Here is a 13,258-nt window from a genome sequence, read left to right as displayed (position 1 = left end):
TCCATGGAGGGAGGAATTGGAAGGGCGAGATATCATTAGTGCTTGGGAAATTATGAAGAAATATTTGTTAGCAGCAATAGTAAGCTGTATTCCACAAGTGAAGAAGAGGACACAATTTGGTGCAAAGTGGATGACAAACAGTATCAAACAGGAACTGCATGTGAAAAAGAGGTTATGGAAGAGATATAAAGAGAAGGGTGGAGAGCAGATGCATGAAGAATATAAGACTTAGGCCAGGAGAGAGACAATTATGGTAAGGAAGGCAAAACTGGAATATATGAAGAGATCGACCCTAAGATCCAAAGAAAATCCTAGGAAATATTTTAGCTATGTGGCCAGTAGGAGGAGAAATGATTGTGCAAGAATGACACTGTTGAATAAAAATGTGAATAGAGTAACTGATGCAGAGGACATAGTGGTATTGTTCAATGAACACTTTATTGGAGTATTTCATTCTGGAGAAGTTATAATTAATTGAGGGATAGAGCCGGTTCAAGTCAAGATTTAGAGGTGCAAGAAGAGAGTGTGTTTCAAATACTAAGTACTCTGGATGTCAAATAAAGCTGTGGGACTAGATGGAATTTATCCATGGGTTTTGGGAGAATGTGCAAAAGAACTAACAGTTCCATTGACCTGGTATTTCAATGAAAGTCTTGTTACAAGAAAGGTACCCAAATAAATTAAAGGAAGGAAAGATAGTCATCATCATCATCAAATTCTGCCATGCACCCTAAATGGGTGTACAGGATATGATAGTACTACATGAAAAATTTACATCATTACTAACTTCCTATCTACAATTTTCCTCCAAATCAGTCTGTTACTTGTCAAGACTCCAACATTATCAGACCTTCTATTTCTATCACTTCTTACCGTATCAATCCACCTATATCTTGGTCTTCCTCTGGGTTGTTTTCCTGCCAACCTGGAAGAGAACACTTGTTTTTGCTAAACTTTCTTCACTCATTCTGTTTAAGTGACCACACCACCTGACATTAGCTCTGCTAACACATTCCTCGATGCTGACAATGTAAAGTTCTTTCCTAATATCCTCATTTTTAATATGATATTTCTATTGATTCCATCTGTTCACGCCTCTAATCTTTCTCAGGACTCTCATATTTGCGATCTCCAGTCTTTTGTCAAGTGTTTTACTTCTGAACCAGCTCTCAGATCCATAAGTTAAAACTGGTTTGAACACTGTCTTGTATACATATAATTTAGTGTTCTGACTAATTTCTCTCTTATTCCATATGAATTTATTCAATTGACTTCCTACCATACCAGCTTTGTTGATTCTGTTGTCAATTTCCATATTTAATTAAAAACTTCACTACAGATTGTGTCTAAGTAGCTGAAATGTTTTACTTGTTCCACAGGTTCTCTGTTCACAACGCAGATGACATTTTTAACGATTCTGCCTATTTTCATTGTCTTTGTCTTTTTATTGCTGACCTTTATACCATATCTATTACAACAGTAATACAATTTAGTCAGGAAATCTTGCAGACTTGTAGCAGATTTATTTAGAAGTATAACATCATCTGCATAAAGCAAAGGGCTGACATTAACATCTCCAATTTTGATATCAGATTTAATAACACGTTCCTTCATAATGTGATCCATATAGATAATGAAAAACAGAGGAGATAATATTTTTAGCGCCTCCATAGCGCAATTGGAAGAACGACGGTACATTGCGCCCTTCGATTGGAATAGGCCTAAGTTTGATTCTCGTCGCGACGGGAGGAATCTTTATCTGGTCGATTTCAATCGATGGTGAGTTAGCCGATCTCATACGGAGGTAGCAGGGTTTTTTCTCCCGGAAACTCGGGTTTTTCATCCCGCATACATACAAATCGGCCCTTCAGAACACACGCAATTTACAGACAAAAATTACTAGTTGTGGTGGTGTTGGAGGTGGGCGGTAGATGGCGTTGATTCATAGTAGAGGTAAGGTGTCCTCCCGCGATGAGTCTTCGGACTCCTTGGAGGTATCAGGAATAATAATAATAATAATAATAATATACATCCTTGTCCAACAACGGATTTAACATTAAACCACCTTCCTGTACTTCAATTCTAACTGCTGACTTACAACTCAAATAAAGACTAAGTATTGCTTGATATAATGCCCCATTGACATCATATAACTGTAGCAGAATAGTACTGAATAGCTTCTCTCTTGGTAGATATGCCTTTTCCAGATCGACAAAACTTAAATACAGATCTTTGTTATATTCCCATGATTTCTCAACTATTTGTCGTAAAGTGAAGATCTGATCCTGACAGCCTCTATTTGACCTGAATCCAGCTTGTTCTTCACCAAGCTTTTCTTCCACAATTCTTATCAACCGTTTCTCAAGTATACTTGCATAAATCTTACTAGGGACACTTAGTAGGGAAATACCTCTGTAATTCTCACATTTAGTTTTATTTCCCTTTTTATATATGAAATATATATATATAAGATCTCTACTACAATCATCAGGGATTTGTACCTGTGCATTCTGAACTATGAAGTGCAGCCACTGTAAGACTTCACTGCCTCTTTAACTTCCTGTGTCCACCTTCTATCCTTGCAGACAACTTCACCACATGCCTCTCTATGAATCAATCAGGGTTTGCTTCAAGGCTTGCCACTGAATCTCCAAGGTTTAGTTCCTGTTCTCAAACTCTTTCATTTTTTCTTCAATAATCTTTGTGTATTTTAGTCTGCAGTTCACATCTGAGAGCTGTTCAACTTTTATTCGCTTTAAAACTTTTTGCATGTTTTTCTTTCCAAAATGAAATTCAATTTTATCCTGCTCATGATAAAATAATGATCACTTCCAATTTCAAATCCTCTGTACACTCTGGTGTCCTGCACCAGGGAGAAACCATCACTATCGACAATAACATAGTCAATGATACTTTTCTTATTCCTTGACTTCTCTCCATGTGAATTTGTGTACACATTTTTATGTTGGAACATAGTGTTAGTAAGAACCAGTCACTGTCCTGAGCAGAAATCCAACAGGTATTTGTCATTATTATTAGTTTTGCTCTTTTCTCCAAATTTTCCCAAAATATTTTTGTATGTCTGAAAATCATTTCCTGCTCTGCTATTTAGATCCCCAACAAGGACCAACTTTTCCTTTTTCATTGTGTCAGTTGCTTTTTCTAAAGCCTCAAAAAATTCCTCCATTTCTATCTAATTAGAACCTACTGTGGAACCATAGGCACAAATAAGTCTCATTGTCCAGTTCCCCATTCTGATATTTGCCCACGTCACTCTACTTGGGACTGCCTGCCATTCAAGAAGATCAGCCTCGTATTTAGTGTTGAATACTATGGCTACTCCTTTTCCTTGATTGTCATTACCTGAATATAACATTTTGTATTTATTGCTCAGAAAGATCTCACCAGTTTTTGCCTTTTTTTGTTTCAGTCACTCCTATTATGTCGATCTGGTACTTATCTAATTCCTCAGTTAACTACATTTCTTTGCCATTCAGGCTTCTTATGTTGATACTACTGATCTTTAGCTCTGGCGATACTGAGTTGGGGGGGGGGGGGGGTTCAGATTTGCTCCAGTAGCTGACTTTTTGCTGATTGCCCTGGTTCCCAGGCGAAAATAACGGGGGCATTGTTTAACCGGGCGACACCCCAGCCAGCATGAAATTCTATCATGTTGTACCATCATTTTATATTTTGGTTTAAGCCAATAAGACTACAATTTGGTTGGCTAAATCCCAAATTGGCAGCCCATCCTATTTCGTTCAGTATCCAGGTAGATACCCAACAGGTTGCACCACGAGAAGGTGAGAATGGGACATTAGGTCAGAATTCCCTGGCATTCCTTTAAAGGCTATGTGGAGGTCTCCCTCTCAGTTATACAACTTTGACCCTTAAGCACCCCAGGTAAGATAGTGCCATTGCATACTGGAAGTGTCAAATTATAAACCAGTTTGTGTTTCATCAGTAGTTAAGATCTTGGAGAAATTAGTGAAGGACCATATATAGCATTGGGCAGATGAGGATAATGTTATCTGTGAGAGTCAACATGGATTTGTTAAGATGCACTCTTGCTTTAGTAATATGATTGCCTTTTATGATAACATAACAAGAGTGGTTGATGAGGGAAACGTATATACTGACTTTTTTTTTTTGGATTTTGCAAAAGCATTTGACAGGGTGCCACATGATAAGCTGATATTTAAGTTGCAGCACATGGGTTTAGATGTCAGGCTAGTCAACTTGATTCAGGATTATCTATCTGATAGGTATCAGAGAGTTGTGTATGGTGGTGCAATATCAAGAAGGCAGAAGGTAATAAGTGGGATCCCACAGGGCTCCATACTGGGACCTGTATTGTTTAACCTTTATATCAATGACATTGTCAGCAGATTGCAGAGAGATATTCACTTGTTTGCAGATGATGTGAAGCTAGGAAGGGTTATTAGTAACGGTGCAGATGTGGCAGCCCTGCAATAGGATTTGAATAAACGGGACAAGTGAACAAATGAATGGGGATGTCAGTTTAATGCAGCAAAATGTTAAGTCGATGTTTGGGATACATCGATGGGATGCAAAATACTCTGTTTCAGAAGATGTACTGGAGGAAGTAGGGGAGACGAGATCTGGGGTGATGATTGATAGAAACCTGAAATTCAGGGAACATGTTGCAAAGGTGGTGAATGTAACCCAGAGGATTGCTGCAATACTCAGAAGGATGCTGACCTGCAGAGATAGAGTTGTCATTCCATTGTATAAAGCCCTGATCAGACCATACTTGGACAATGTTCTCAAATTTGGTCCCCAGGATTTGAAGGGGATAAATTAACTGTGGACAGGATACAGAGGCAGATAACAAAGGTGGTTTCAGCACTATACAATGTTGGTTATGAGGATCAGCTGAGGGAATGTGGACTGAAGAGTTTGGTAGATAGAAGGAGGTGATATGATCGAGACTTTTAAACTGTCTCAATTCTCCCCATTGTCACCCCCTGTTTTTACAGGGGTGACAATAGGGAGTTCTTTTGCTTGGTGGAACAGGGGGAAAGTGCAAGGACAAGGGGCCATCCCTGGAGGTTGCAAAAGGAAGCTGTGAGCAAGAGGGTGAGAAGTAGTTTCTTTGTATGGAGGGTGGCTGAACTGTTCAATGCACTGCCTGATAAGAGTGGTTGAACTTTGGAATGCATTGTCTGATAGAGTGGTGAGAGCACAAATGGTAAATGAGTTTAAGGAATGGCATGATAGAGTGTTTTCTAGGAAGGACCTCCCACAATGAGTCTTGACTCCATGGAGGCCTGAATCATATAATAAAAGATCTGATAATATTGGCATGTTGAGAGATAACAGGCTAATCTGGAGGAAAATTGTTAATAGGAAGTTAGCAATGATGTAACTTTTCTTGCAGTACTATCATAAGATCCTGTACACCACTCCTTGAGAGAGTGTATGTCAGGAATTTTATGATGGTTACAGTAAGGTAGAATGGTGCGTGGAATATAAGGTCCTGTTGTAATGAGTTAAATGATTCTATCAAGACTTTGAAATACTAATAATTATGAATGTATATATGAAGAAGATGTAATATATCAGTGCTGCTCTAAACTTATACAGGTGTCTGCATGGAGTCAGACAACTCATCACAGAAGATCCATGCTAACCTTTATACATATGTCAATCATATCAGGGCACTCACAAATACTTTTGGCAATCCATTTCACTCATTCACCACTTTCCAAATAAAGATCCTAGTCCATACACCATTATTAACCACACTTACACAACTTCGAGGAGTGACCTCTAGCACTCTCTATTCATCATGTATTCAAAAATTTCTTTTGTGTGAAACTTATAGAATCCCCTTTAATAACATATAAATTTGTATCATGTCCCCTCTTTTCTACCTATCAATTATACATTGCAACCTACATGCCTTCTGCATTCACCTATCCTCATAAGGAACCATTTCACAGACCTGTAATCAGCTTCATCACTCATCTCTGAATCCTCTTCATCACCTCCTGAATACCAAGAAACCAGGTGACCAAATCAGTACAGCAGTCATAATGCAGCTAAATCACAGCATTATAAAGAAGAATAATACCCCCCCCCCATCTATCATTATCTGTTAGTGTGTTTTTCAACATCCACGTAATCTTTGAGCTATTTTAACTTTTCCAACATGTCCTCTAAGCTTCAACTCTGTGTACACTTATCCACAAATCCCTAGCCTCATCTTTTCCTACAATTCAGTACCATCAATGTGAGGCATAGTATATACTCTTTTCAATCCAAAGTGCAGAACCTTACATTTTGCAACATTAAATTAACAAGTATTATCCTTCACCCACAAAGTCAATATGTTTAAATCATCCTGCAGGATATCTACATCACCATTATCGATTATTGCCTTTTCTAGTTTTGCATCAGTAAACAACTGAATATCCCACATCCTGAAATCATTCCCTGTATCAGTGTTTCTCACTAGTGGTACATGGAAACATTTGGTGGTATGTGAATAATGGACAGTTGAATTTTTTTTTAATTTATGAAAATGTAGAAAAATAAAAGATTAAAAATTTCCACTCTAAAGATAAATAATTAAATATTTTACCAAGCTTTTTTTAATCTGCTAGGAGTTAACAAATCATTCATTGATTTTCACATATTCTGTTTGTTCAGAGAGCTTAAAATCGTGAGCAAGTCCCACGTTGAGCTGTTTTCTATTCCTTTCTTACATGCCAAAGAAGCTTAAATGTAACATTAAGTTAATCATTTGTGTTAAATATTTGTTTACATTCTCCTGATTTATTGCATTCAATTGTTACCAATTACAATTAAATCACCATGTTAATACAGTGTTTTATAGTCCATTTGGTATTGCACATTTTAATAAGTGGTAGCAAAATTTTTTAGTTTTGGTGGTACAAATATTAAAAATGGTTGAGAACCACTTGTACAAATTAAAGATTAGTGGCCCTAATATAAAAATCTGAGACATGCCAGTAGTCATCTTCATTCTGCTAGATTCCACTCCACTATATACTACTCTTTGGTCTCTGTCGGCCATCCCTATCCATGACACCAGCTTCATATCGATCCTCACTTGTACCAACTTTGTAATAGTTTTCCCATCTGGTATTCTGTCAAATGCCTTTGAAAGATGAGAGTAATTTTTAAATAAAGGTGATAAACCTTTTGGCAACTCCCATAGGCACAGATGACTTGCTACTGCTTCTGCCTGGTATCTCCAGCTCTGGGCCTGGCTCCCACTGAAGAGACCTCAATAAAGGTCGAAACTAGTCTGGGTAGATGGCCAATCCCTTTAATGCATAACAGTATACATATCCACATAGGAAATGTGTTTTGCATTATGGGAGATACTGGGTTAGAAGTGCCTGGTAGCTTGCTCCACCTTTGCCACGAGTTGCCTTGGTGTTGCACTACTTACTGGATAAGATAGTACAACACTATATTTAGTCCTGAAGATATTTTCAGGCGCAAACTTTGTTTGCTCTCACTGGGATAAAGGATTAAACTAAATCTATTATAGCCTTTGAAAGGTCCAGCAATATAAAGGTGTAACCATTTCCTTTATCCAATTCTGTTGTCACTATTATAAAATGAGAGTAAATTGCTAAGTCAGGATCTGCCGTTTATAAAGCAATGTTGTTCACCATACATAACTGTATTCCTACACACCAATTGCTGGATTTTATCTTTAACCAACTTTTCCTATACAGATATCAATTGGTCTGTAATTTGCTACTTCTGTCTAGGAACTACCATTATGTGATGGACCTATTTTACTCTTCACTCCCTTTGTAACCTTGCTAGAACTAAGACTTAAATTAAACAACTTTGTCCGAGGTACTGCCAATTCTCTTGCACATTGATGTAATTCATAAGCCAACAACATGTCATCAAATCCCACTGCTGTATTCGCATTGATATTCTTTAATATGGTGAGCACCTACTGTTCATCTGCCTAAATTCTGACACTGACCTCCGTCACATAAACCACACAATCTCTATCTGGATGATAAGCTCTTGCAAAGTGATCATTCAGCAACTCAAGTACTTATGCTACCTTTCTGTCATCAGCACTGAGTCAAGTCATTCTTCCATAATCTTTCTTCCTCTTAATACATACCAAAAAAAATTAAATTTACTTCAGCCTGATTAGCTAATTTTCTCTTATATTTAGCCTTTCTTACCATACCAGTTACCTTTCATGCATGCACTTTGAACTGTTTGTAAGTATCCTGATCACCTTTTTCTTTATATTCTCTCCACGATGTTTTCTGTTTTTGCAGCTTCTGCTTCATACCTCTACTCATCTTCTTAAACCCAATTTGAATTATCCTCCTGGCCATATACATGCAGTCTGATAATGCTTCTCTGAAACAATCTGTGACCACTTCCCATGCACGACTGTCATTCTTCCATTATAGTTATGAAGCAAGGTACTGCACCAAGTTGACTCCATAGTCTCTTATAATTACCAGCTTTATAGTTCAACACTGTAAAATCCCCCCCCCCGCCCCGCCGATTGGAGGAAGAGTGTGTACTTTGGTTATAGTTACATCTTCAAATGACATTACAAGACTATAACTTCTTTTGACATTAATGGTAGTGCCGAGATTCGTAAGGAAAGTTTAAGACAAAATAAGGGGGAGGAAATAAAATGTAATATTATCGTTCCTTGTAGACAGAAGCATTAGTTATGCTGAAAAACTACAGAATTCCATTACATTCAAATTTAAATTACCTTAAGTCCAGGCGCTCCAGGATCAATACCTGAATCTAAAATAGCTATCACAACTCCTCGTCCATCATAATCAGGATATTTATTTAAAAATGCAGTAACTGCTGTCTCTCGTTTAGGTAATAATGCCCACACCGGAAAATCCGATATATCATCTGCCATAGCCTATAAGTGATACATTTCAATCACCACATCGAAGCATGCACGGACTTCATTCAAACCTACCCACGAGAGACAGAAATCAACACAGAAAAATTCTGTCAGAGCCATCTATGTCAATGACCCGTGAGTAATGCAAAACAATATTTACAAATACAAAAATAAGACGAGCAGAATGAATGAATTGCCTCAACCAGTATATACAAAATCCTAGAATCAGACGAAGTAACTCAAAGATTTGGGCTCACTTAATGCAGTCAGGAAAACAGAGAAATACCGAAAATTCCTGCGGTGAATTATCGAACTTCGTATACAGAATACATCATTTCCCCCACCCCACCAAAAAAATATATATATATAAAAAATCCGTTGGTGTTATACTAAAAGATACACCCATCATCTCTGTATCTAATACATCTACCTCCTTAAAGACAAACAAGGAGATAAGGTAGATGACCAGTCTAAGGCACCAATCTCTCAGGAGACATGGTTTCGGCAAAAGTTTATTTTTAAGCGCTTCTGTAACGCAGTTGGAAGAACGATAAGAAACTGCGTCCTTTCATTGATAAAAACCTGAGATCGATTCTCGTGTTGACGAAAAAATCTTTATATGGGATTTTTCAAATATCCTGTTACCTCTATATGAGGTTAGTTAGCCAATCTCATAGAGAGGTAACAGGATTTTTTTTCTCATAGAAACTGTAGAATTTCATCCTGCATACAGTACACACACAATCTACAAAAAAAAAAAAAAAAAGCACAGGTAAGCAGTAGATAGTTGTATGTAGATGAAGGTTGCTTTTTGCATTGAGACCTCATACTCCCATGGTAAGGATACCATAGAGCTCTGCAATATAGTAATTACTTTGAAAGACTGTTTAACGATTTGAGCAGTGCGAAAACAATAATAGAAAAACATTCAATAAGAAAGCCAACAGGAGTACATATCCATACCTGAAGTAAAAAAGGTATCAAGAGCCTAATATGCTGAAAGTCAACTGGAATAGACGATATTCGACTAGAAATGCTCAAATATAAAGGTGTTAAAGTTATACAATAGTCAAGCTACATAATTCAGAGATCCTCGTCAGAAGGTCGAATTCCAGATGACTGAAGTCAAGTTCACTTAGTTTCCATCTATAAAAAGGGGGAGGGAATTAAAGCTGAATCGTAATCTACATTCCAAATAGCGATTTCATCTTTGCATCTGTTCTTTGTAGAATTTCAGCATCTTCTTTATTCCACTGGAACCGAGAATACTTAATTGGCGCATAGTAGTCCAGGTTCGGTTATAACAAAGTCTAGTGAAGAGGCAAAATGACTTCCATGTCTTTACATGTCAATGTTCGTTTCAGCATCGCAATTATCCTGATTTGTTGAATGTTTGTGGTTTACAAAGTTTACTTGATAGGCTGAAAAGGGGGGGGGGGACATTACAGAAACTTTTAACGTATTAAAGGAATTTTATAAAATTGATGGAAGCGAAATTTTTTAATATATGACAAATAGTCAGAGAGAGCCTGTGTAGCTCAGTGGATGTGGCGTTTGCACACCACCGCGCTAGGCCGCACGAAGGAAGTCTTGGTTTCGAGTCTAGTCGGCGACTAGAGGAAATTTTTCTAAGCCTTTTTTCGACCGGTTCCCGAGTTAGTCGATCTCTGGCACGGGCAAGCAGGTTTTTCCTCCCGGAAACTCGAGTTTTTCGTCCTGTAAACTCAAGAAAATCGACCGTAGAACCCACAGTATTTCAGACATTAAATATATTGTGTTAGGGTTAGAGACCACGAGATGGCGGCACATTTGAGCCGTCTCTCTTCACTGCGTACCGCCTAATTAGTGATAGCCTTGGGCCATCTGTCTCTGATGGGTACCAGTGGAGATTGAACTGCCCACTCAGTCTCCAAAAGTTAGATAGGGCTAAATGGCCTCGCCTACTCCCGTATATACGGGAATAAAAAGGCGTTAGCTGATTTTTTTTTTTTTTTTTCAAATAGTCAGAGAACTAGGACCATCTGTGGAAGCTTTGTGAGTGTGTGGTTAATAGGGGTGTGCAGAGCAGGTTTATTTGTGTGGAGAGTGGTAAGTGAGTGGAATGGATTGCCAGAATTGGTTGTGAGCTCCCGTGAACGGATTCAAGGAGAGATATGATCCTAACATCCAAACAGAGTAAATGCTGTTGTTACTGTTAACTGTTAAATGGCGAGATGGACGTCAGTCCCTTGGACTTTTATCCCTTCATCGCTAGATTGTGATTATCGATATGAGAAAATTTGTTTGAGCGCATGGCTCGCCCGAATTAGGGCTGTGTAGAATCGTGTGAAGCGATGATCAGAGCTGCCTTCGGACGTTTGTGTCTCCATCTGTCGTTTTCATCATAATTTGATGCATCACGAATGAGTTGGTTGTGGTGGAGTGATGCCTGGGCGAAGTACTTGGTTGCAGTCTGGTTGAGATATGAAGGTATGTCTGGCATGTTTCCGTCTTGGTGGAGGAGTGCATTCCTAACAAACCACGGGGCGTCGAAGATCATTCGGAGGCATTTATTTTGTAGTACCTGTAATCTTTTGATGTTGCTGGGGGAGGTGTGGCTCCATGCCGGCGATCCGTACGTTAATATATGGGTCTGATGATTGTCTTGTATATTGTTAGTTTGTTTTCTGTACTGACTTTGCTTCTTCGGTTGAGTAGCGGATAGAGTTGAGCTATTGCTGAGTTCGCTTTGTTGCAGGCATGTGAGATGTGGGAGTTGAATCTGAGTCGGTTATCCAGTTTGATACCCAGGTATTTGACTTCTTTTTGCCATGGGATATCAGTGTTAAACATCGTGACTGCTCCGTGGTGGGTTGCTTTCCTTCTTGTGAATAGTATGGCAGTACGTTTGTCGGCGTTGACATCTATCCTCCATTTCTGAAACCATTCTTCAAGATTTGTTGCTGCGTCTTGTAGTCGTTGTGTGGCTAAGTGTGGCCTGAGTGATCTGGTCAGTATTGCCATGTCGTCTGCATAGAAGGCCGTGGTAGTTGATACTGTGTTTGGTAGGTCTGAGATGAAAATGTTGAAGAGTAGCGGCGATAGGAGGGAGCCTTGCGGGACACCTGCTGTGATGCTTCTCATGGAGGATCTGAGGCCACGTAGCTTAACTTGAAATTTTCGGTCTTTCAGATAGGATTCTATGATTTTTGCTAGATTTAATGGGTATTTTGCAGCTAATAGTTTGTGGATGAGGCCTTTGTGCCATACTTTGTCAAAGGCTTTCGCCACATCCAGGAAGATTGCACCTGTGTGTTGTTTCCAGTTGTATCCAGTAGTTATGAATTCTATAATTCTGTGGACCTGTTGGGTTGTGCAGTGGCCTTTGCGAAATCCGAATTGTTTTTTTGGGATTAGGTCGATCTTGTCCGTTTCATTTTGTAGGCGGTTCAGAATTATCTTTTCCACGATTTTTCCCAGATTTGATAGGAGGCTGATAGGTCTGTAGTTCTGGGGGAATTGAGGTGCTTTTCCGGGTTTGTGGATGAGGATTACATCTGCCTGTTTCCAGCGAGTGGGGAAGTAGTTGAGTCTGAGCATTGCGTTGATGATCGCCACTAGATGCATAACTGTTTTATGGGGGAGGGCTTTTATGGTTTGGTTTGAAATCTCGTCAGGACCTGGGGCCTTTCTGTTGTTGAGGCTCTTGATGATTTGATGTACCTCCTTTGGTGTAGCATAGCTTGTATTGTCTTGGCTGCTGGTTTGATGGAGTGCACAGCGGACATGCCTGTGTATTTTTTCAATGAAGTGCAAGTCTGCATGCGCATAGTTGGGGCTGAATTGCAGTTCCAGGGCATCCGCGAAGGCTTCTGCTTTCTCGTCATCTCGGTAGGCCATGCCCCTTTCTCCCTGGATTGGCTGAATGTTGGGGCGGTCGCTGCGAAGGGCTTTCGTCATTTTCCACAATGAGTTATCTTTGGTGTTTAAGGAGCTTAGCTTCTTCTCCCACAGCTGGTTTTTGTGATCTTTGATCGCATATCGAACAAGGTTTGTTGCCCTGTTTAGCTCTTGTCTATCCTGGGGGGATAGTGTTGTATGGTAACGGCGTCTGATCCTGTTTTTGCTGCGGATGAGCTTTAGAATCTCTTCTGGAAGCAGGTTGGCTTGAGCTGGAGTGGTAACGGTGGAAGCTGCTGCTAGGCCAGCTTGGATTGTGCTTTCCAGTTTTCTGATCGTTGTATCTATTTCTTTAGGTGAGGAGATGGTTGGAACGGGTCCTGTGAGGTTGCAGAGGATAGCGTTCAGCTTTTTGAAATTTGTGCAGGACTGCCTGGGGATGATTTCTGTTTCCCCGCCTAGGCTTAG

The 13,258-nt window shown here is 39.3% G+C and overlaps 1 protein-coding gene across 2 annotated transcripts in view; it reads right to left on the bottom strand.

Annotated features, from left to right (window-relative positions):
- The window catches only part of TppII (Tripeptidyl-peptidase II), a 583,232-nt gene extending 574,008 nt beyond the window's left edge, over window positions 1-9,224 (bottom strand). For both annotated transcript variants that reach the window (XM_090408276.1, XM_090408286.1), the window contains exon 1: window positions 8,765-9,224. In XM_090408276.1, coding sequence (XP_090264402.1) covers window positions 8,765-8,923 — 159 coding nt within the window. In that variant the 5' untranslated portion in view covers window positions 8,924-9,224. The remainder of the gene's footprint in view (window positions 1-8,764) is intronic.
- Between the last annotated feature and the right edge of the window lie 4,034 nt (window positions 9,225-13,258).

Source organism: Typopeltis vanoorti, chromosome 2 (genome assembly GCF_054136105.1).
Source record: "Typopeltis vanoorti isolate ZY-2024b chromosome 2, IOZ_Tvanoo_1.0, whole genome shotgun sequence".
Classification (NCBI taxonomy): Eukaryota; Metazoa; Arthropoda; class Arachnida; order Uropygi; family Thelyphonidae; genus Typopeltis; species Typopeltis vanoorti.
Note: the sequence above shows the minus strand (reverse complement) of the source record. Positions and strands in the feature narration are given on the sequence as shown.